Source organism: Nicrophorus vespilloides, unplaced genomic scaffold, assembly GCF_001412225.1.
Source record: "Nicrophorus vespilloides isolate i.1.1-1 unplaced genomic scaffold, Nicve_v1.0, whole genome shotgun sequence".
NCBI lineage: Eukaryota > Metazoa > Arthropoda > Insecta > Coleoptera > Silphidae > Nicrophorus > Nicrophorus vespilloides.
The window spans coordinates 116,100-142,620 of record NW_017097871.1 but is presented as its reverse complement, the minus strand read 5'-3'; the positions used below and the strand labels follow the sequence as shown (position 1 = coordinate 142,620).

General features: G+C 32.1%; 1 protein-coding gene across 2 annotated transcripts; it reads right to left on the bottom strand.

The window, feature by feature from the left end:
* LOC108561279 lies at positions 1-25,182 on the bottom strand. Of its 2 annotated transcripts, XM_017919141.1 has the most exons (3): positions 24,399-25,179; positions 12,652-12,851; positions 1-626 (listed from the first exon to the last, which is right to left on the bottom strand). In XM_017919141.1, exons 2-3 carry the CDS (start codon positions 12,847-12,849, stop codon positions 96-98), a joined length of 729 nt encoding a protein of 242 aa, XP_017774630.1. In that variant the 5' UTR covers positions 12,850-12,851; positions 24,399-25,179; the 3' UTR covers positions 1-95. The 2 variants fall into 2 exon arrangements, with proteins under 2 accessions (XP_017774630.1, XP_017774629.1); XM_017919140.1 differs by lacking the exons at positions 1-626; positions 12,652-12,851 and adding an exon at positions 22,111-23,512 and having other exon boundaries at positions 24,399-25,182.
* Positions 25,183-26,521: the final 1,339 nt, after the last annotated feature.

Sequence of the window (26,521 nt, the reverse complement as noted above, 5' to 3'; positions counted from 1 at the left end):
AATAAAGAGAGAGAGACAGAGAGAAAACAGATAGACGTTACAGAGAATGAAGTAGGAAAATTTTAAAGAAAAACGAAGAGAAAAACTAAATAAGGCTACTTTTTGTCAATTCTTTTGGGGAGGAAGCATGCTTTAAAAAAGTTTATGGTTGTAGATATTAAGGGTTTTGGTAGTTGTTTTATTATATAAATTAAAGGTGGACTGATTCGTTGATTTGAACGAATCCTAGTTATATTGTTAATGGGGTTTCGATGGTCGATAGATGGCACGTTTTTATTTTTAAATATTTGAACGTTTTTCTGTTGGTATTGGTTTTGGATTCGTACCTGGGTGTCTCGGCGTTGGACGAGGACGTCAATGCTGTGGACGGCGTCGATGGGGACTGATGGGAGCGGCGGTTGCGGAGGTGGTTCTGGATTGCCGCTGTATCGATGGTGTCGGCAATGCATGCAGAAGCATCTTATGCCTGTCATGACGAGGCCTGCTACCAGGAGTCCGCCTCCAGCCGCTAGGAAGATGTACCTATGGTCGGCGTCGGCGGCGTTAGGTGCCAATTGCACCAACCCCACGATCAGGACGATCGCCCCCAGCAGGATCGAACCAACGATCAGCTGCAGTGCTGATACCTAAAGCAAATTTACCAGATTTTTATGACATTTAGTTACTGATAATCGTTATATTAATCATGATGGCGGCGCAATAACAGTGGTCACAAAGATCCGATACGAAAGTGATAACATCGAAATTCTTACAAAATACATTGTGCATTGTTTCGGTTCGATAAGCAACAAAAGGTTGGCAGAAATGGAGCCATGATTTACAAAAAATATGATATCCATCAGTATCAATATATAGATTTATGAATTATATTTTATAAAACTGTTTTCACACAACGCTGGAGATTTTGTATTATATTTAATGAATGAAGATGAAATGGAAATACCATTGATTTCTATAAAATATTTTGGTTAAACTAGCCATTATATGATTATTTAATAAATAAAGTGTATCGTATGATTGCTTTTTATATTGTTCCACATGGATTTATAACGATTTGGAAATAAAATAACAATTTAATTGAAAGTCTTAACATTTTGACTTGAAATCCGAATTTTTAGTACAAAACGTACAACCAATTTAGATTTACTACAAATAACAAAACAACTATTGCTTTAATCGATTAAGTAATTGAGTTATTATTGTTATTAAGTTTGTGTATTTTTCATAGCCTATTTAGGATCTTTGACTAGAATTTTTGTATAATGACAATATTTGACCTGCTGCTGTTTACAACAACTTTATTCAGTATGTTGAGTTTAAAAAAATATTAAATATGAGCAATTACTAAATTTAATGAATATTAATTTAGTAAATGTTCATCAAATTTAGTAAGCTATTTAATAGAAACAGGTTTGGAAATGTTGTATCTCGAAAAAAGGCAAAGCATGTAGAAACGGGGACTATAATTGTTTTATACAAATATTTTTGTAAATATAAGCCGTTTTAAAATTACTTTACACATCAGAAAATTGTTTTCTATTATAACTTACGAGTCTTTACATAACAATCAGTAGTTTTCTGAACTTAATTTCAAGTTCAGGAAGTTGTTCCCATTTTGTTTGTATGTGATCTTTCCAGGTCAATCTTCTATCTAGGTGCATTCCCAAATATTTGACTTTGTTAGCCACTGGTATTATTTTACCTTTGAGGACTACCGGTGGGAGACCTGATGAAGGTGACATATGCCGATATTGTTTCATTAACTATTTTCTATGTATGTAGCCATTCCTGAAATAGGTCATAGCTGGTAATGCGATTTATAAACTGAATCTGAATCAGACAAAATTATTGTAGTATCATCGACAAAAGTTGCAATTGTTATTATGATAGACTGTAATAATGTATTGTAGACCGCAGACATACCTGTCTATAATACAGCATTACCTCGCATAGTACGAGTAAACGATTCCGCCAGTAATAAACGCTCCCTTGCGGGATACTTAACCTTCAATCTATTAGAGCTCATGCGAGCACAAAATATTACACTGTACCATCGTTTGTCCACATTAAAAAAAAAAGTATGATTATGTTTCTTATACCCAGATAACAATAATAAGTCTAAGAGTGCCAGCATTTCTGTGTTTGTGATAGCTGCAGAGTAAGAACGAACTTGCACCAAAACAACTTCTTTCTGCCGTAGTTAACACAATACTGCACCAGCGTTTAGTAAACACTTTGAGCATAGGGTACATTAAGTGTCATTGATGGGGTAAAGAGAATATAATCATTTCTTAAAATATTGATATACATTTTAAATCGCGCGAGTAGTTAAAGGTCAAGTTTAATGTATATAAGTGAACATTTATAAATATTATTTATGATATTTATATAAGTGAGAATAACAGTTTGTATTGTATTGTTTTGATTCTCTGTAGTCAGAATCCATAACTAAAAACTAAGTTACCTGAAGTTGGTATGCCAGCTATAAGCACTTTTGCAACTTGCTTAATAAAATATACTTTTTATGAAACTTTGTACGAAATTATCTTAAGGTGAAAACAAAATTACGTAAACTAATGCTTGTTTCGAATTCTCTCTTTAACCGAAATATACTACATAATTAATAATGGCTCAGATAATGAAAATGTTTACAAACTCATAAATTGATGTTGGCATTAAATATCAATGTACTTTTTGTAGATTAAGTTCAATAAAAGTAACAACTGTACATTCAATTAAGTTTGTTTGTCAGCTAAGAACGGGAATGACTACTCACGAATAAATTAAATATATGCTGAAATAGCGGTATTCAAAATCGATGTTGTGTAGTGGTTTTCCCAGAAATGCAATCTCCAACACTGAGGGTGCTTTGAAACTGCTTCACACCAGCCAACGCTGTTGGATCGGTTTTAAATACTTGACGGAGAGGATTTATTGAATAAACACGAATCTAAAGTGCTGCGAGCATTTGCGATATGCATTTCATGGAATACAATGAATTTCCTGATTGTCCTCACAATTGTAGAACAAAGTTGGAAGGCAACTGCCGTCTACATTTCATGCGCTTAATAATGCACAGAACATACACAAAACCGTGTTTTTATTGAAAATGGATCAATTAAAACGTACGGATTTAAATCCCCATTGTACAAATATACAATATAACACTGTTTTATTGTGTGACGATTTAGTTATTCCACATTCCAAAAAGTGACAATAAATTAAATGTTTGTTGTTGATTCTGAAAAACTTTTTACAATAATAATTAAAAACCTCAATTAACGATCATGATAATGATCATCATCAAGATTTATTCCATATGTTATGTGTTTAGTTTTTAGTTACAATAACAAAATAATAATTACAGATAAGACAATAAAGTTATGAAAATAAAACTTTAAAGCTTCAGACATGAAAATTGTAAAAGTTAAAAAATAATAATGTAAATGTTTATCCAAAGTTTTTTTTTTCTTGGAGTTTTATCACTATAGAGTATAGAAATACTAATATAAATTAATTAATACTAATATAAATTTTTATTTTACATTAATGATTGTTAGTTTTTTTACTTCATTGATTCATGTCTCTGTTTATTTTTATGCGATTTCCTCGATTAGTGACGGAAATACTTACCCGCACTATGCGAGGTATTGCTGTATTTATTATTTTGTATTAAGAAAATCATTATTAATTCAATTATAATTTGAGACTAACTTGGTATATAAATTAGTTGCATATAATGCATAAAATTCATAAATGAATACATAAAACCTGCTTACATATATGGAATACATATTTATGAAATAAGTAATAAATCCAATATACAAATTTTATAAACCTTTTGATAAAGTTTCGGTTTCCGAACATTATTTCGATTCAAGTGAATCAAGTATGGCGAGAAAACGAGAAACTTCTTCCCTTACACTATAAACTTTTCATCATATTTATAAAGCAAAAATAATTTGTTGTGTTTAATCTTTATTTCTATGTACGTTTTTATGCACAAATTACTTTTATAAAGTTTTAAATATGTATTAATCTAATAATATCTCACATAGTGCTGTTTCGGTCAGTCCGGATTCACTCTAGTCCTATTTGAAAATTTCAATAGAAAATATAAGTAAATTTTAAAAATTTAGTAAACAAAATTATTTTTTATACATAAATGTTTGTTTCCTGTTAAATGTCTTATACTTTTGAAGCACAGAATTGAAATAATAACTTTTGTTTGTAAAACAAAAAGGGACTCTTATATTGTGAAACTCCATGAGTACGTACTTCTTTGTTTTAAGTGCTGCATAATCCACATCTTCTTCGTGTAAACCGTTCTAGTAGATTTATGGATTCCATTTTTCCAATCTTTGGCTGGAAACATGGTTTAAATCTACTATTTTGTGTATTAGACACATTCTTGTTAATTAAAAAAAAAATTGGCTATTTGCATCCAAAAAAAATATTCAATGTGATAAATTGGTCAAACTTGTCGACTGAATACATATTAGAATTATAATCATATATTATATTAATTATCTTATAAATCCATCCTTATATTTTTTTGAAATTGTCAGTCCAATTTGTTGTCCTGTATTGCTTACAAATGATTGAAAATCTTCTCTGATTTTTTTTCTAATTCATATTGAATTCGAGTGGGTTTACTGTAGTCTCAAAAATTGTCAAAAATTGATGGGATTCTAGTAGTCCCACTTTGCTTCAAAAAGTTAAAATGCGGTTTATTTTTATATGTATTTAGTTCCTCAATTAATCCGGATTAAAACAATGCGGGTATATTGGCGGAACTATGTAAGATATTGCTTTATCATAATGATTATCATTATTTATATTTACAGTGTCGGACAAAAAAAATAAGGACACTCTTTGACATTCAATACTATTACATTTTTTTTCCTATGGCAACTTTTATTTAAAATATTTGTATTGGAAAATAATATGGAATGGTTAATGCAAAAATAATGTAGTTTGCAAAACTACAGCTGAATACATATTGGGGATTTTTCCTGCGAATGTGTAAGTGAAGCTTGTGAAGGTGGACAATTAAATAAGAACAGTGAAAGAAAAATAGTATTTTTTTAATTTAGGATTAATGTTATGTATTATTTTTACAGGTAAGTATTAAAATACTTAAGGTCAGTGTAATTAGATAAATTAAATGTAAAAAATTCCGCATTATAACAATATAATGAGTAGAGCGAAGCACTGCAGCGTCGAAGAACGAGAATTAGTAATAAAACTACGGACGGAGGGTCAAAGTATGCGCCAAATAGCAAAAACGATTGGAAGATCTTCTACATTTGTTTATTTATGCCTTATTACCCCTTAAACGGGATTCCAAAGGAGGTAGACCTCACAAGTTTACAAACGCAGACGACAATTGTGTCGTCATGGGATCCATTAAGTCAGCAGCCACAATTAGAGATGAGGCAGGGGTTCAAATTTGTTCTCGATCAGTTTTGATGGAAGCGATGGTAAACGTTGGGTAAGGCGCCCTAAAAATGCAGAATTCAATCCCAAATACACTACAAAGACATTTAAACATGGAGGTGGAAACATGATGGTATAAAGATGCTTCTCCTAGTATGGTGTGGGACCTCTGTTTTGGATAAAAGAAATGATGGACAGATTTCTTTACGTCCGCATACTTGAAGAGATTATGCTTCCTTGAGCAGATGGTAGATGCCCCTAAAATGGCAACTGAAGCAGGACAATGATTTGAAACATATTTCGGTGTTTATCAACGAAATATTAATAACACAACCTTTTTATAGAATTTTTGAAGTGTTCTTATTTTATTGTCCTCTGTAAAATGTGATTTTGTTTAAAATTTTTGATTTCCTTACCATAAATGATTTTTTTTTAAATATTGAACAAATTAAACCTATAATAAACAATTAAACGTGTGTAACATTTGTATTTTTAATTGTCCACTGTATAATAATAACATCAGAACAACTGATTCCGCTTGAATTTTCAATTTATAATGCATGATTCATGATAGATTTCTTTTTTTCAAATAAATTGCGATTTGGTGATTCTACGCTTGTTGTACCTTTGCCAAGAAGGTGTTGAAACAGAGTAAGAATAGTATGTACGCACGTTGGTGATTAATAGCTGACGTGTTTATCAATTAATTTGTTATGTAATAACTATAACGTTATTTATGACAGGGATTTCCAATATTTATATATTTGTAATGGGTGAAAAATTAATACAGAAATTTGAATTATATACCCGGATCGAAATATAAATCATTCCGTTTAATCTATATGTAAATATTAATGTGAAAATACTTATAAAGAGTCCATGAAAAATTGAAGAACCTACATTCGCATTATTCGGTTTGGAAGGTCAATAAAATGTTCAAATAAATCTAGATTTTAGTGCTATCAATTCGGAAAAAACGATATAAAAATATTTCTGTTGTATTTCTTCATAATATGGTGCAACATTTTATTTTTTTACAAGAACAGATATTTTGTATGCATTAAATCAATATGGTCAAAGGTCAACTTCAAGTCAACAAGTCAAGGAATAAAACTACGAGACACGACCTACTTAAATATGAAGAAAACTTATAAAAAGAGATGGTAATAATTAATTTCTTAAGATATGCTAAAAAAATTATAAATACAGCATATTGCGGGTAAGCGGTTCCGTTACTCATCGAGGACATTAAAACCGCATAAAAATAAACATCACAAACATACTTGATTGTGTGATAAGAAAAAAAATATATTTTGTGTACTAATTTTTTAGAATTTATTTTCAATAAGTTCAATTAAAATTATTCGTACTATGCGAGATATAACAAAAAAATCACATCAAGTAGTTTGAAACATAGTGAAATTTCGTTTTTCGAACATGATTTTGATTCCCGAGCAAGTGTGTACACTACACTATTAATTCTGCTTCAAACCAGTAAGAGAACTTCATGCCTATATTTTTATCTATATATTGAGTTTATTACTAATATAAAACTTTAAATAAATGATTATCTCATTATTTCAGTTTTCATGCAGTTTTTACGATCCAATTATGTTTGACAAACCTATACCAGAGGTCGACAAACTGCAACATGCTCTAGTAACCAAAAGATTAAAGAAAACGTGACGAGAGCGAACAAATGGGACACTTTCTCGATTGGCATTACTTTTGGAAGCTAACGTAAGTGGTAACATGAAGATTAAGCCATTTCTACGAAAAATTGTGGAAAAATTGTCTTTCAATTATAATACCTCAAAGTAATGTTTATTAACAATTTAAACTAATCGACGAATGTGAAAACTTTCTATTGGGTTGTTACATAAGTCCGTTCGTATTTTGGTGTGCACACGTTGACGTCCAGTGGACGGTGAATAGTTAGGTGGTAGGGGATTTATTATAATGATATTTGTAGTGTACAGTTGTAGCTACATTTTAGTGCAAAGTTTTCGAAAATTTTCGTCCTTTCATGCTGTATTATTTTCGAAAAGGAAAAACGCAACTCAAGCTGCCAAAAAGATATGACCAGTGGGCTTCTGCACCTATCGATCGCCTAGTATAAGAGTGGTATCTCAGCAGCGGCGAGTTTCAGCTTACAAATAAGGAGCGCTCCGGATTGCCTATAACAACTGACACGGTCAATATAGTGACTGTAGTGAACGAAAATCCACATTTCACACTGCGAAGAATGTCGTCAATGTGTCGCATGTAACAGTCCAAAGACATTTCGATGCTGATGACTACGTCAAGCGTTTTAATGTGTGGGTTCCATATAATCTGAATGTACGCAGCGATGCTATGATCAGCTCATTAAAAGTAACAACCTTTTATCCAGAATTTGATTACAGAAGATAAAAAATGGATAGTCTACAACAATGTTGCGCACCATAGATCTTGATCTAAGAAAGATTGTGATGTTGCCGAATAATCAAACTATCAATGCGGTCAAGTTCTGTGAACAACTTGATAATTTGTGATAGCTCTTGCCCAAAGACGTTCTTCATTGGATAATAAATAACGAAAATGATTTCAACATGATAATGCGAGACCTCATAGATCTGTAATCACCGTACAGAAGTTGATAAGGTTGTCATGGGATATACTACCTCACTCTCCATATAGTCCAGACATCGCACCGTCCGACTACCATTTGTTCCTCTCTCTACAAAATGACCTTAACGAAAATAATTGGAATCTTCGGATGACATCAAAATTTATCTTGACATCTTTTGCGAGTCATCTGGAGAGATTACACTATGAAATTGCCTGAACGTTTGCAAGAGTGATACAAAATAATGGATAATATATTTAAATAATAAAGCCCTTTTTATAACGTAGTTCTTTTTGAAAAAAAAAAATAAAATACGAAAGTTGTAACATAAAACAACCCAATATATACAAAAGCATTTTAGTGTAAAAACATCTACAAAGTAAAGTTCAGTATTGATTAAATTTTAAGTAGGTCGTTTAAGTAGAACAGAATAGTTCCAGAGAGCTTCAATTATACAAAAAAATATATAAACAATCCTTCCCATATTATATATAATTATTACATAAATAATTTAAAATCAATATTAATTTAGTACTTATAGAATCAATAATTAGATTCCGCCAATAGCTGAAATAGTCCAATTTAAAAAAAAATAAGGAACTAAAAATAAACCGCACTGTATAAAAGGAAAAGTCGATAATTTACGTATAGAAATAATGCTGTGTATTAAATTTTTAGATTTTATTTTTATTTTGCTCAATTGAAAATTAATTTGTTTTGAAAATATCCAACCGTACTGTAGTGAATCCGCAACTGATCGAAGTCACACTATACGAGGTATTTTTTTTTATTTATTTTCTATATTTTACATATTATAATACATTTTTATTATAATTTACAAGCTGAAAAGCCTATGATCAATAATCCATTATATATGTATGTTATGTGTTTGTGTTTGTGTACAAGCAATAGGTTATTATTAGTAATAATAATAATTTACAATTTGTATAGATGCAGCGTAGCAGATTCAACATTATTTTGAATTAAGTATTAATTGGATATTCTGTTATGTTCATACTTGTAACAATAATTTAGTGCTTTAATCATCAATTATAAATACGTGTGCGTGCAGTTGGCATATTTTGAAAGAGCCACCGTGTTAAATAACTACTGATCATTTTCATACAGAACGTGCATATAATAAAACAGAAAGAAAACAAGGTTTTCTTTTTATTGTCCATGAAAAAAATAAAACGAACAAAGTATCTATCCAGTGATGAAACTTTTATTTAAAGGTTTAAAATGCTAAAGAGATAAAAGCCGAGTTTTATGAGGTTCATGGTGAAACAGCTCGTACATAAGTAAATCAGAATGTACAGAGTTCAGGTGAGCGGAACAAAACTGCCGAGGAAAAAAAATCATCGGAGAAATCCACGCAAATGAAATGAATGATCGCTGTTTATAGTTGTTGGAGTATAGGCAAACTCATTTAAAACAAACAATTGGACTTGAAAAATGAATGAATGTTGAAAGATTGATCACACTTTGAGACTAAAGATTAGCTAAAACTATGTAGACAAGAAATTGAATACAAATAAATTGAATTTAAAAATTGTATAAATAGTTATATTATATATAGGACACATTTATATATTTTAACACATATCAAATAGGGAAACGGGAACACGCTTACTGGAAACCTGTAGTAACTCTTTAATATGCTGCTTATATATATCTCAAATAAGCATACATTATGGGGAAGCACAGCGCTACGTGTTCGATACTAATAGTATTATATACGAATCAATGAAATGCCGCGATAATTTGAATTTTGAGCTGTTTTAAGGTTTCCAGCAAATCAGCACTAAAGGCATCGCTAAACGAGGTCTTACTGTATACGAGATCATCGCTTATAATATTGATGATGAAATAATTTTCATGTTATGAGAAATCGATCTGATGTAAGTATTGTATTCTAATTGGATTGTTCGAAATCAAAGCCAAATGGCCTCATTTGGCAAATAAAATAGTTCCGTTTCCATCAGAATAATTCCACTTTGCTCACAAGTCGATAATTGCAATCGTAAAATCACGTGAATCGACTTTGAAAATACTTGAAGTTACTTCTTCTTCACTAGATTTCATGCTTCACTTATTCCAAACCTGAAGAAGTGACTGAGTGGAATGAAATTAGTATCGAATGGTAAATGAATAATATTAAATAAAAATGATCGCGAATAACGCTGTTTTAAATATATTGAGCTTCAAGGATTTTATTAATTATCCTTAATTTCTAAACTGTTTTAATTAATTAAATTAAGTATATTTTGAATGGTTTATTGCGTTATTATTTACGTTTAGAAAAGTAACAAGTAACAATATCACACTTAATAATTAATGATATAATAATTAGTACTTAAGATCTTGTGGATGATTATGGTAATTTGTGTCGAAAAGAAGTAAGCGGTTAATTACTAATTACTAAGTAATTATTTAAATGTAGTTGAGAAATGAAAAACATTGTTAATTTGAAACTGGCAGAAATTAAATTTTTTAAAAATGCATACAAATTGACTATACATGTATGCAATTTGAAAGAATAAAGTTCTAAATGAAGACAATTTGTTTTAATAACATATACTATTGTAAAATAAGTAAGTGATTAATTTTAATTACAGAAGAATTAATTTTATTATACTTGAGAAATGAAAGACCGTTAACAGGAATAAAATAAAAATTAAGGCATGAAAAATAAAATAATTTAAATACAGCTAATGATTACACAAAAATATTAACAAAATAAATATTCAATAATTCATATAATAATTAAAGTATTAAAATAAAACATTTCTAGAGCATAGATCTAATGACTAATTGGTTTTACATTCGAAATAGTCACTCTAAGTTCTCTTTCTATTATCAATGTGTAAACCAGCTACATCAGAAAAAACAATTTGGCAAAGGTAAGAAATGGGGAAAAATAACAATATTCGAAGAGCTTCTGCTTTAAAATTGTTAAAGGCTTAATAACAAAATTAGATTTTTCTTTGAAGAAATAGGCCAGTATTTATTTATAAATGTATTTATTACCAAATTTCGTTTAAATTGTGTTACTCAGATCTATCTTTTTATTTTATATTATTCATGTAAAAAGGGGGCGCAAAATACGAAAGATTGAGAACCGCTGATATAAGTAATCATTAATTAGTAGTTCAAACCATTTGAAGTTAAATAATTTAACAAAGTGTATAAACAGAAGATCTTTCGATTAGAAAGCAGAAATATAGCACTAAAAAAAGTCAATTTCAAGAAGGAATAATAAGTGATAAATAAAGCAACAGAGAAACGGATCAAGAACAGGAGACTTAACAACCTAGATGCTTTTTATATTAAGTTAATCTATGATTGCTTAATTATTAAGTTAGTTAGGACAATTAAAAGACAAAACAAGCATGGCAATATTTTCAGACGACATCGTAATGATGGCATCAGACGAAAGCCCCATAATTGGATCTCGACATCTTCAAGAAGATCTTAATCTGGTTGAGATATGGTTCAGAAAATGGCGAATTTGTATAAACTCATCAACAAAGTAACTCCAACATCTTCAAGGGTGAGATACTTGGGAATGCTACAACTGCACAAGACTGACTTGGATGGACTATCAAGAAAAGTCCGAACAACATGAAATCAAATATAAAATCCAATTTTATTTCCTGTGGTAAAATTCATAATTTACCTTGAAGAAAATGTACTGATGTACAAAGTTCTATTAAAACCGGTTTGGACATATGGTATCCAATTGTGGGAAATTGTTAGCTCATCGAATATTAAAACCATGGTACATCGCCTATAGGAGAATGCACCAGGACTTTTGGAATAAAGACAGTGGAAGAGGTTGTCAAAGATTTTTCCAAAAAAATACACAAACAGGCTTGATTATTATACGTTGGATGTCAATCTTCTGGACAAAGGCGTTACATAAAGAAGATTAAAGCATTTTAAGCCCTTGGATCTTCTTATATTTTTTTAGAATTAAGTGTTAAGTCATTATTTAATTCTAGTCATATAAATAAAGCTGAATAAATTAAATATAGAAAAAATAACAAAGGTATAACAGAACATATATTCAAAAATTATGAGGAATGTAGTATTTTGTACTTTATAATAATTGAATCGAAAGCTTCTAATAAAGAAGGTGATTCATTATAACGTTGAAACTAGAAAATGGTTTTATAAATATTTCCACGTCATTAGCGAGTTTTTCATTTCGCGTGAACGCTTAATGAAGGTTGAAGTATTGCACAGCCGGTAAAGTTTGGAAGGTTGCGCTTTGTTCGGTTAAGCGATTTCTTCAACTTTGACCTGAGAAGGATGTAAATTCGCCGTCGGATTATTATGCTAGTGGAGCTTGTGTGACCGACAATTCAATTATCGGGATCTGTGTCAAAGGTGAAAACAAGGTCGTCGCGAGTTGACCGCACGCATGGACTAGGGGGCGGTGATGATGATTGATAACTGAATGTCAAACGATGCTGGACGACGACGGACCGCAGCGTCGTTATTCCAGTTGCGTAACGCGCGCACCGCTTATTTTGTTTTGTTTCTCACTGTTGTTGCTGTTTTTATTTCTGATGATGATGTTGTTTTATTTTTGGTTTTACCTTTCCACAGACGTAGTATTCGGGGAGGCGGTCGTCCGAGTCGGTGCCGTGGGGCCCGTTGGGACTTGGAGTCGGACTGGGGCTGGTCGGAGGCAGCCAATGGCCCCCGATGTACAGCTGGCTGGGCCTCTTCGACCGCTTTTCCTGCCCCTTGCGTCTCTCGTGGCGCACCGCCACCGCCGGCATAGCACCGATCATCTCTGAAACAATGGAACTCAATTCAGAAACCACAAACAATTTGCTGGTTTGCTCTTAAAATGTTCTGGTTTTAAAAAAATGTTTTGCTTTCTTTCTTAAAATTTAGATTTTTTAACTTTTTTTTTTACTTCCATTCACGTTTTAAATTGAATGAGCTATAAGTCCTTTTTTGACCCGCCTTAACAAAATTAAATTTTGATCACCTTAAATATAACTAAACGCGCTACTTTGCCAAGTTATTTTACTTTACAAATTAATTGTATAAAAGTGTTGAAGCTCTAATGTTGTTGGTGATTACTCGACTCAATTTTTAACTTTTTGCACTTTTACATCGACCTATAAAGTAATGACTTTAATTGCCATGTTAATTAAGTTTATAAGTAAAGAAAAACATAAAACACAATAAGATGAATGTAAATTTATTACAATTGATCGTAGTTTTTTTTCCGCCCATAATAACACATAAACGTATTTCTGAAATATTAGTAGTAAAGCGAAAATCATTTTTTTTGTTAGTATATTAGTGACAATAAATATTGGGCAAATTGTGGCAAATAATTATGTTTAAATAAATATAATAAATATATAATCCAACATACCAATACACAATTCAAAACAGATTCTGCCATGAACGTGCATAATTGAATGAGATCGGATCGTAATTATTACCAGTTGCTGTTGTCGAAGGACTTGGTTTAAAAATTGATCCATTTTTTCTTGCATTATTAACAGCTCTGTTAATGGTAGAAGAAACTTTTGCTAATCGTTAGTTTATTTATTATTTGCTAAATCAATATATTTCTCAATTTCCTCAATCAATAGGTTTCAAAAATGGCGACAAAGGAGCAGAAATTTTCATAAACGAAGACAAAGAAAATGAAATCAAAATTAAAAAAGTTCACGACAAGTTTCACTTAGAAAGTTGAATTTTGATATAATAAAACTTTTCTTTATTCGAAAAAAGTTTTTCATTTTTTCATACCCATTCTAGCAATAGTTTCGCTTAACGAAGTAATTTCGTAGATCTCATACTATTCATAGGTATGAATGTATGAAGTTTTTTCATTCTACTGTTACCGTTGGTATTCATTTTATAGCAGGGGTTCCCAAACTTTTTTGGTTTTCTTAGATTTTATTTCCATTCATTTAATATTTAAACAAAATTTGGCACATAATTCTTCAACGCTATCATTTTGAAGAATTCTGTTTATTGTATCTACGAAAAGATAAAGCGCATGCAATAAATCTTTCCAAATTAATTGTCGGCTCTTGCTGCTCATGGAATGCTCGGTCTGTTTCTAATTGTATCAATTCTTCATTTTAAACTGGTTCTTCACCAGCTTCTAGAAAATTGAGTACATCTCGTATATTCACAAACTCAGCGCATTGTTTATGGAAAAGTTATTTTCTTCAGTTCATGTTTATTTTCACCTAAATCTTTTTTTTATGCAATTTTTAATATTTTAATGCCAATATGCACATTCTTTAAAATTGAGACAAATTTCGTTTCTATAGATTATTTTCTTCATATATTTAAAAGAAATATTAACAATCATATTACAATTAAAATACCTATTTATGAAACACTTTAATTTTTGAAATATTTCATTTGCTTTAGAAGCCAATTGTGCGTAATTTTGTTAGTTTAGAGTCAATTTTAATAAGAGTGCAAAACCGAACATTTTCGATATATTTTACTTTCTTATTTCCATAAAGGCTCATAAAGAGGTATGTGAAGTATGTTGATGACAGAATGCACGTATCAGAATTAGTTTTGGAAATATTTCACTTAAAGATAGCCGACAAATTTTCGATATATTGAAGTCATAATGGAATCAGATCATTTTATAATTGTACAGAGAAATTATCACTTAAATGTCATGGACTCATTAAGTATCTCGATATTCGCATGAATTTAAAAAGATTCACTTAAACAACGAATCAATATTTGTAATATCCATCTCAAACGTCTAAAAAAGTGATGATTTAATTCATTTTTTTTAACGAATCATCATTAGTCATGAAAATTGAATCGTCTACGATCAAAAATGGTCATGATCCAAACGTAATGTACCAGCACAAACCACAACAAAAACTGAATTGCATCAAAAAAGATCATGATATTAATTTCATTGATCAAGTCAGAAGTTTACTGACAACAACTAATGAAACTGGAGGAAGCATTCAAAGCAAAATCATAAATCGTATTCCACTGGGGATTTGCCTTATAATACTTACACATCAGAAGAAAAACTGTATTTCACACTAAATCAGCAATGTTACTTTCTAGCAGGCCCAATATATAAGTATGAACAATATTTAGAGGCGTACCGTTAAATCATATTTCCATATAGGAATACCTCGTATAGTCCATCTTCGATTAGTCCTATGCTTTGAAAATTTCAAAATAAACTAAATTTTAATACGGCAAAACAATAAGGAATTTTCAAAAAATAGATCAGAACATTATTTATAAATAAATGATCAGTTATTTTAGTGTAGTTTTAGTTACTCAATTAGACCGGGATATTGGCGGAACTGACCCCTATATTGAAACGTATCTGCATAATAGAACTTCGGTTCTCGAACAGAAATAAAAACGCATCGGTTTACAAACACACAAACTAGCAACCAGCAAGACGCTGAGTTTTGGTTTTCGAACAGCCTTTAGGAAAAGAAAAGATTGACCAACAACAATATAACAATTATGCGAAACATTACAAATAATTAAAATAATTGTTGGGTAGTGTCTAATTTTATGGAAAAAAATCTGAATAGTATTAATGTAAGTGAATGAGTGAATTTCATTTGAAAATGAAATGAAATATTTGCAAATAATATATGCAGATAACTTGGTCGATAGCCATGCATATAATGCAGTATAAAGTTGAGAATCATTTAGGCCGTTCTATTTTTATTTTCCTTTAATGTCAGACTCCCTAGCATTTGAATACCAAATGAACGAAGCGAAAGAAATGAATATTAAGTGCGTAATAAAATTTTCCGCTTTCTCGTAATATAAATTCCGGGCATTTATATCGTTTTTTTTTATCATGCATTTCATTACTCACATCGACAATTTACTTAATTACTATCATCATTACTTTTTCTGCTACAAATAAAGAACAATATGAATTTGTAACAGCTTTTCTTTACACAAATTCCAATTTCTTAACAATTGAAATATAATAATTTAAGCTATTTTCACATTTCATCATTATCATATAATGTAATCGTCCTTGGATAGAACAATGAGAAATAACTATAATATACAATAATTTATATATCAAATTACAATTTTTTCATTTCAATTAAATACGTTTTAATGAAAATTGAATGTTTAGCTTACAAAACATTTTATAAAACGTAGTATAGACAGATACTACTTTGTAAATATTTTCTTCGGGGTTTGAAACAATTTTATATAAATTTCTGCCTATAATCACGTTACTAAATATTAATAAATAAATATACATGTAATCATAGTTGAATTATAAATATGTTTATCACTGAACTTTACTTTGCGTAGAGTAAATAAATCTGAATTCCTATGAATGGTTTTGTTAATTATTAATATTTTTTTTTAAGTATTTAAATTATTTACAAATGTTCTCATTTTATGTATACTATGAACGTCTATATTGTGAAATCTATTTTTTTTATCTTATTCGCTGTTTTCCAATTCTCCAATGATCATTAATCCAATTGAATGCTAAAATTTGTCTTCTTCGTGCTAACAACAGTTATTTCACGTGTTTTTACAGTTATTTAATGTAATATATTCGTTGATGGATCATCAAACATCACAAAATATTTAAAATATTGAGGAGAAAACGTTTTTCTCATATTTTAATATATAATATCCCTTTGTTATGTCTCAAACCTTTAATCGGAGATTGTTCGTAAAGATTCAATGGATTTTTACAATGGTTTCTTCCTCTCCTGACCTTCCTGAATCCTTATATTTCTATAACAACAATCTAATCTGTATCTGTGGAAACATAAGCAAAACGTATTTTCTTTTGTTGGTAGTTTGTCAAAATGACGCACACTATGCAAAAATTAAATTGTTTAATTCTTTGTCATACGAATCAAATATCAATTTCTTGGGCATATATTGTTTGTTTCATTAGTAAATAACGGAAGACTACTTTCTTTGCTGCATATATTTGTTTCTTTTAATATCATTTTGAAGAAGTCGAAACTTGTTTGAGGGAACAAAGAACCAAAGCGTTGAAACCAGGGTTTGCAGTAAATTATTTGAATTCATCATTGCTGCATAAAGGTTTTACGAATATACACATATTTATTGTATAATGTACTTTTATTTGAATTACCTTCCACACGTACAATTATTATTTTTTCTTTAAAACTTTAATAATTATTATTTATACCTTGCAATAAACTGGAAATTCAAAAATAATCTTCAGACATGGCATGTCTTATATCTTAAGTATGTCAAAGGATTAACCATTATTCAGTGAGAAATATTTGTTATTACATTTTTGAGAATCTATTATTTACATTATTTTTATAAGATATATTTTTTTTATACATTTATCAATCTTATAATAACAAGATTAATTGATTATCTGGACGTTGAGTTGAATAATTGGACAAATGACCAACCTTGTATAAATGTACTTAACTATTAACGGTTTGGCATTGGATTGTTACGTCGGTTAGTTTATTTTTTAAACAGCTTAACTTAAGAATTCTGTTGTAAAAGATTGTCCAAATTTTACTATTTTTTTTTATTGCTGAATTTCAACATTTATTATGAATATAGATTGTTGCAAACTGTAATTTTAATAATTCATTAATTTAAGGAGTAATTAAGACGTTATATTAATATCCTGAGTATACTCGTATTTACAATCTTCATATGTTCGTCGCTGTATGAAAGTCTCTGAAGCATGAAATGATACACAGAGCGATATCACAATCTTCGTACATATCGTGATTTCTTCCTGCTTCTTTGTAGTAGCCGGAATAACAGATGGGAAATGTCGGCCAGTTAGACAACTAGGATTGGTGCTTGAAGATGAACGACCAGCTACTTTTGAAGATAATTCTTCCTTGTGATATAGAACTGTCGTCTCCTCAATAACTGCCACACGAAAATCAAGAGAATTCTTCGTTCCTCTAGATTTCCGGTAACTAGATGAATGCATTCCAGAGTGCCAATTCGAGTAGATGAAAAAATATTTTCTTGTAATATTTGTTCCCTTTTCCGTGTCGCTGGGTTATTTACTATATGCTAGTCAACTTTATCACTTCTCCCATTGTGTCACTATATGATATAATAACTACTGGTTTTGTTATTTGTTTGACCCTTCTAGTTACACTTGTCATTTCTGCAATGTAGATAGTGCTCAAAATGCAAACATCATGCTTGACCTTCTATCTCATTGTTGTAACTTTTCCCCTCTAAAATGCAACAACTTCTCCATTCTTCAGAACTAGAATATAATATCTTTTACACAGTACTTGCAACTAGAAGTGTCAAACAATAATAGTGTAGCGTTTATGTAAGTAGCGTTGTCGTGCTCACGTGTGGCCACATCTCGTGCTTTTAAGTAAAGCGGTTAATAATATACTGATATGCCGAAAATTCTTGTTTCTGTTTTCCATTACAGTCTACACAATATCACAAACTAAATAGCAAAATTAAATAAACTTTACACTAAAATGTAACCACAACTATATACTACAACTATCGTTTTCAAAATATCCACTCGCACCTATCTATTCACCGTCCAGGCGTCAACGAACGGATTTTCAGTCGGAGGTGGTAAATTGTGCTGGCTTTGGATTACTTCTTTTGTTAAATACCATAAGGCGCGGGTGATTAGCCTTAGAGTTTTGTTTGGAATCAATTCAGTAATGGTTGAGTTACAGTTACATAATGGCTTTATATAATAAAATTATGTTATCAATACTTTACAGTTACAAGATATTAAGAGCAATTAAATTCATTATGGTATGGTTAATTATTAATTTATGTATATTTGGATATAAATTAAAGGAATGAAAGTAAACACAATTGGTATATTTTTTGGTACGTTTATTGAATATCATCATCTTCATCATCATATAATATAGATAAGTAAATAAGTCCTTTTGGATATATACAAAAGTAAGAAAAAAAACTTGCGATTCGCTGAAAGCCACTTTTGCTTTATAAAAATTTACCAATACAATCGATTGATTGTAGGACAAAAAAAGAATGTTGCGGTATTCAGACGCAAGTACAAATATTCGAGTGAAACGTCTTCAAAAATCTGTTACAATCACGTCCAAATTGCACAACAATTACTTGCAACGTTACAGAACATTGAAAGTAATCTGCAAAATTACACGATACATAAAATGCATGACAATTACTTGCAATGTTGTGAACATTGAAAGCAATCGCGTCCGCAAAATTCACAATACAATAAACGCAACTTGGTAACGCGAAGTTCGTAAACAGTGAACTTGAATATGCCCAACCCCGTACATATTATATAATAAACGTTTAACGCTATGCGGGTAGGCGCGGCGGCAGGCGGATCTCATTCTCCCTTTCGTTATATTGTTACCACGCGAATTTCGAAAAAACGCGCCCGAAAAAAGTATCGAAAGTGTGAATACAATATATAATACACGTGAAATATCCTAGACATCCAAAGTGAGAAATGAATAACTGAAGAAACATCCAAACGTGTGTTACTTTTAAATATTAATAATAACGTTTCATTTTTTTAAAATCGTTACAAACTTGTAGAAAAGACGGTTTATTTACTCTTTGTTTTTTCTTTTTTGGTTTAGGAAATCTCATTCTCTTTCTCTACGTAAGAATATAGGGTTTACGTTTTACTTGCTTTGAATGGATGGGGGGTGGCGGGGAAACAGGATAATCAGCCTTTTCTTCGTGAATTTACTGCGACGTATGAACTAAATCCGACGTCGCGTCGCTCCGTTGATTTTCCTTTTCCTTCTATTTGATTGTCCGCGTATTGTGAAGAAGAAAAAAAATATGCAAGGTAAGCTAAGAACTGCACAGATTAAATATCGATCGATGCAATTTATAGAATCGCATAAATTCTCTTAAATACTTGTTACGTACATATAATAAGTGTTATGTATAAATATTATTATAAATATAGTTAGAAAGAGACGAGGATTAAGGGAAGGATATATATTTTTTTGTATATATTTATATATCGATAGATTTTTTTTGTATATAAACGAGTATATGAATACTTGTAACGTAATATTTATAACTTTTTGTTTTGAGTACATGAATGTGCTTGAACTTAGGTGGATATAATCACAGTGCAATTGTTCCGGAAGCTTCCGAAACGCACGCCAGCAAACATAACAAAAACAATTTTTTAATGCATTTCTAATATTAGAAATGAATACATAAGAAACAAGCATATCGAACAGTTTCTTACGACTAGTCGAATCGTCAAACAAACGCAAATCTCACTAAACTTTAATATCACATTAGTTGCTCTCAGAATAATCTTTTATTTCTCGACTATTCTTTCAAATTTTCAAAAGTTTTTTCGATGCAATTCCAGTGTACGCTCCGGCAATTAAATTCGTTTTTTCTTGTTGATCTTATAAACGTTCTTCATTGCATTACGAAAAGCGGCGAAAGACTTAATTTGTGGTCTGCACGCAACGACGCTATACTAATTAAGTTTACGTCATCGAAGATGTAAATTGAATCGTTGGCAAACGTGTTTGACATATTTGGCGGCTGTTCGTTACGTTTTAAAGTTCGTTGCCTGGGCAATACGAGTGTTTATCGATAATTTCAATTACATAAGCGCACGTTTTCAATATGAATCAACGTCAAAACGAACCGATTAATGCTTCACGTGACATTTATGCAACCATACATTTATTTTATAACTGGATTTTATCATTATAATCTATTTACTTCAGGAGTAAAATTTCGCATGAATTTTGACGCATTATTCAATATATATTCAATTGAACAATAATTATATTATTTTACTTCACTCAACATAATGTGAAACAATCTAAGTTATTTTTTTAAATATTTGACATTAGCTGTTTGTTATTTTCTCCCCTTGCCAACTTAAATAATTGTTGTCACTATGCAATGTTAAATATACATGGAAAACATTACAAAAAACTATTTTTTTTTCTCTAAGTAAAATTGTATGGAAATTACTTCCAATAATCTAAATCAGTATTTCTTAACCGACATATTTGTCTAATTTCTAAAAGTATATCATCAGAACCTCAATTTGACATAAGGCGACAGCTTTCATTGTCATTCAAAATTTAACGCACGCACCCCAAAATTGTGTCGTGGCCCATAGGTTGAGAAACACTGGTCCAACTATTTGAAAAGAAATATGAAAGCACACAATTAATTAATAATATTTTATCATTCATATGAAGTACGAGTACTGTGAAACAAATAATTTTAACTGGAATGTTCCGTGCGTATCTGGATATCTGCTTTCCATGATAATCACCTACGTTAATAGTCCTCAAACACGAAAATAGTAGGTAATAAAATTACGTTGATAATTAGCAGATGGAAACTACGTTTTTATATAATCTTTTACATATCAAAGAATCTCCATTCAAGTATTAGCGTGTATTAATTAACACATTGTGATGGATTATTTGCGGACTAGATATTTAATATCTGCGGTATTTGTGCATTTCAATGTAATCAAATTTATCGATTAGAATCGTATTCGCTGTTCCGTTATAAACGCTGAGTAAATGGGAACGAAATTCGATGGAACCAATACACAATACACGGTGTTATTGTTTGAAGAACGAATTGCCTCGATTTTTTTAAATAAATAAATCGTATAATTACTTATTCAAAATCGTTTTGGGACGTATACTGGAATCTCACCTTATACAATCAATATATTTTATTTATCAGGGCCAAAATAAAATTCCCTAATTATCACGTTTGGAATAACTAAATACAATTAGCACCGGCACCTCGTGTAATAAGTTAACTATTAGTTTCGAGCATTACTTTGTTGACACTTTATCTGTCAGTTATTTTTTCTGACAAGATATTTTTTTAGATTATAATAATAGTTGTAGATTTGAAGTACCGGATATGTAACAACTTAAATATATTTTTAATTAATTTTTCTCCATAAATCAATCATGTCAAACTTCGAACAACTTTAAAATCTAAGAGAAAAGTCAAGAAAAATCTAGTTTTCAGACTCGAAAGTTGAACAAAGCATGGTCTCAATCTTTAAGTAATGAATTCTATATGAAAGAACGGAGTCATATTTTGTATATATTTTATAATTTATTTATTGGGAAACTCAAAATTGATAACGAACCGTCTACTGGAATGAATTGTGATTGAAGATCGGGGTTCCACAGTATATTGATTACTTTATTTTTAATTATAGTGTATTACATGTATTTGTAAAATGTTCAAGTATTTAGGTCACATTATTTTGGGATCATACAAATGTTGTGGAAACTTTCGTGTATGATGGATCAAATTTTGACATGTTTGCTTTATGGAATAAAAGTTCTTAGATAGCTAAGTAATAAACGAATGAGTAGAATTTTGAAAGTTTGTTGTAGGCGTGCGTGCGCTTGGCCCAGAACGAAATAACAACGTTGTTTTAGAATTTTAAAGATTAAATATTAGAAAGACGTTTTCGTAATTTCATTAATTTTGTTTTAAATATAATATCATTTAAATCCGTGCTTTTAAGAGGAAGCCTAGATGCTTCGACATACTAGCCTACGAATTTCCGAAGAATACAAAAGATTCTTACCCGGTAATCGTCTCTGGGTCCCAGAGGTTAGTAGAAAAACGCGATATGCAAAAAACTTACTCTTACTGCTTTAGAAAAAGAAAGGAAAGGAATTTATTAGTAGGGTTTGGCGAGACAGGAATGTTTCCCGTTGGAGATAAGCTCTCTGGTTTCAGAAGGTGTCCCAGGGCTGAGGCTCGCCGTGGTGGTCGTGGACATCGTCTCACGGACACCGTCGTGCCTGATCTCGACGTCCTCCTCGAGAATCTTCTCCAGAGGTAGATCACCGTTCTGGACGATCTTTGGGGAATGCACGATGGGCAGGATCTCTTCGAAGCCGCGTTCCTTGTCTTCGCGCTTCTTCTCTAATATCCTGCGAGTGTTTTTGGTGGCCAGACAACCAGTTTCGAGATCTCGCTCCAACCGATGACCGCTTCTGGAGCGTGTGAGCTGCCGCTGAACGTAGTCGTTCAGATTGTCCTCCTCGCGCTTGCTCATCACGCGATTCAGAGAGATCAGGAAGACGCCCAGCGCGATGACGAAGAGACCGGTAGCAACGAGCTCGTTCCACCATCCTCCGCCGCGCCAGGTCACCATGTCATCAGGCAGCAGACCGGATCCAATGAGGAACATCCCGAACACCAAAAAGCACACGCCGATGTGCAGCATTCCGATGGAGGTGGCCAGCTTGTGATCGGGCGGCGCCGCGTGGAGAACCTTCTTCGGATGCTGCTGCTCAACGCTGTCCAAACTGCTGGTCCTCGACGAAAGTCTACGCTCTCGCTGCTCCAGCGCCTTCTTCTTGGCTTGCTCCCTCAGCCTGCGTTGCCTCTTGATGGCCATCGCCGAGTGCAGTCCCGCCGATCCGTGCATTTTCGTTGATCCTGGAAATGCCCCAAAAACAGTTTTTGCAGTGTTCCTCTCAATTCTCCGCACTTAATTTGCCACACACACTCACACACTATTATTATATCGTTTTTCTATTTAATTAATATCTTAGTTCAGTTCGCACTTGGACACTATTCCCACTGAATTAACAACACTGATATAAAGAGTCAAATTTCAAACGAAACGTTCGTCCACCAAGAAACAATCGGATAAGTTAACTACTACAAAAATTCAGGGAAAGACAGAGAGCAATAATTCAGTGGAAAAGACGTGGAAAAGCGTGGCGCAAAGCCATCAATCAAACGGCGCGAAATGCTTATGTTGAGGAAGGCGAAATGCATTAGCTAATTGCCCTTTTCCATCTGTGCATTTTTTAATTATATTAAGACGCAGCCACGACGTTGCATGTAAAGCAAATGATTTTTTTTGACAAATCGATGAATTTACAGTGGATGCGCCGGGTTATTTTTTTTCTTGAGGAATTAAGAATAAACGACTGATCGATGAAAACAAAATAGTAATAGAGAACCGTGTTTGCGTGTTCTCTGCAACAGATCAAACGATGGCAGTGTGCAGTATGTTACGCGATTTCCGCCTCGAATCGATTTGTTTCGAAAACGGGAAATTCAAATAAATACACATACATACACACGCACGAACGCAAATACACACGCAGAGAGTAAAATAAAGAGAGAGAAAAGGATGTAAAATATACACGCTCGCATGCACACACACACATACTCATCAATTCTGAACAATTATTTTAAATGCATCGGCTGGCCGTGAGCCAGAAACGCATTTCTCTACGACCATAAGGAATTATGGTAATTACTTTCTTTCTTGTTTTATTTTGCTTTACAAAATTTAGCGCTTTGTCTTTACCTTTTGTATTATTGCGTAACCGGAGTGGATTCTAGACGAGAGTCAGTTTTGTTCATTCTTCAGCGACGACAGACAGGAAGAGGAGCGTCGCAGCATCTCCCCCCTCGGTCGGCTCAACGGAGGACAAGGTTCTGATTGTGGTTGGAAGGAGAGAGGGATAAAAAGAGCGAGTTTGTGCTGTGTTCGTTTTGGCCCCAAGAATTGTGCTTAGACTCACATCGGGATTTAATAATAAGTCGGGCGGTGACGGGGAACGGAGGGAATTGCTGGAGACCAGAATCGAGGACAGGACGAGAGTGGACAGAGCCCTTGAGGAGGACGACACTCGAATCTCTCTTATCCTGCGATTTTAACTTGCGAAGTTGATACGGCCCTTAAATCTCTTATGCGGCCACGTCCGGTTCAGAACAACTACTCAGTGTGCATCCATCGGTGTAAACTCAAAAAAATTTGTATACGAACTACACTCGACTGAAACTAGAAACTGACTGAACCGGTGACCGGCAGCCGTCTCGGAGGCGGCGGCGCACTCGTCCATCGATCCATCGACCCTACGACGAAATAAAATAGAAAGCACACTGGGTTCATGCACATATACACACATCAGCACACAGACATAGATGGAACAGAAAAAGACATGCTGAAAGCAAAGAAAGAAGATGAAAATAAGCAAAAATACAAAAAAATAAAATAACTGAATAATGAAGGGACAAAAGTTGATGTAAGAATGGGACGAATGTGTCCTCGCGTAATTCACTTCTGTCGTTTGACCACCCCAACATTGTTCGGCTTCTGGGGCAAACTTTCAGGTCTGAGATCGACCAAAATTGTGGGGGGTATTTGGCAGCGTTGGGGATCCTGCTGGCTTTCGGGGCGTTTCCCCCTTTCCAAAAGTGGTATTGATCTCTGCGACACAGTTTCCGAACGCACGCTTTAATCCCCCGAAATAATAATAAAAAAAATCGCGCGCGCTTTGAGGCCAATGCACTGTTGCACCAAGTACACCTGAAAAATGCACGTTTTTTCAATTTATTTTAATCCAGTTTCCAGGTACTCGATTTTCCAACCATGGAAAATTAAACGCGAAAGACAAAACTTTGTAAACTTGACCGGAGGAAAAACCGCGATGATCAATAAACGATAAAATCATGCGACAGAATCAACAGAGAATCATCCCTCTCGCCGATTAAATAACAGCGTGATTTTGGTTACACGCAGAGTAGGTCAACTTTAGCTATAGATATAAATTGATGTATACAGTAGGACCTCTAATTCCGAACACGATTCGTTTTAGGTGATGATACTACTATCAAATTAATCGAGTTTCGAATTAAAAATCGTAATAAGAAATAATGAAAGTAATTAATTAAAATTTAATCAAAAATAAAATGGCAGCTGTCAAAGTGATTAACTGTTATCAATTGGATCACAGTACAACTACAAACAAATATGCTTGGATGAGCGACAAAAACATTGAGAACTTTACTATAATTTTGGGTTGGCAACTATATTGTTTTCTTGTTGCTTGGACTTCCACCTTTAATTTAGTAAAAAAATGTTTTTATCCCAATTTAAAATTGGAAAAATGGAAGAACAAGACGCGCGTTTCCGAAAAGGCAGTGTAAAAATTGGTTTCTCAAATTTCGTTCTGGTGAAGTTGATGAGATCATATCATATCAAGGCCATTATCGATTCAGATCGTCGTAGCAATAAAACACCTTGGCTATGTCAAGAAACTCGATTTGCGAATAAAATACGCAATCACTTAAATCGTAAATCAGAGTTTTACCTTAAGATTAAATGCTATTTAAATTAAAATGAACTTTAACATATAATCTCCCGATGCGAATATAAACAACAAAGTAAAAATGAAATTATTTTATTTCTATCAGTAAAAAATATGTCAGTTCTAGTAAAACAATTTTTTACTAAAACTATATTTCGCTCAGAATTTCCATTCATACATAAAACGTAAATCATTGTTTTAACTTAAGATTAACAACCATTTAAATTGAAATAAACTTTAACTGTAGTATAAATAACTTTGCACGGTCTTAAATAAAAAAAATAAATCATTTTTAATTCTTGACATTTATCGCTAAAGATTTGACATTTAAATTGTG

Bases quoted from the DNA above. Each gene is read 5' to 3' on its own strand.
- LOC108561279 (XM_017919140.1), bottom strand. From the start codon at position 23,501: ATGCACGGATCGGCGGGACTGCACTCGGCGATGGCCATCAAGAGGCAA.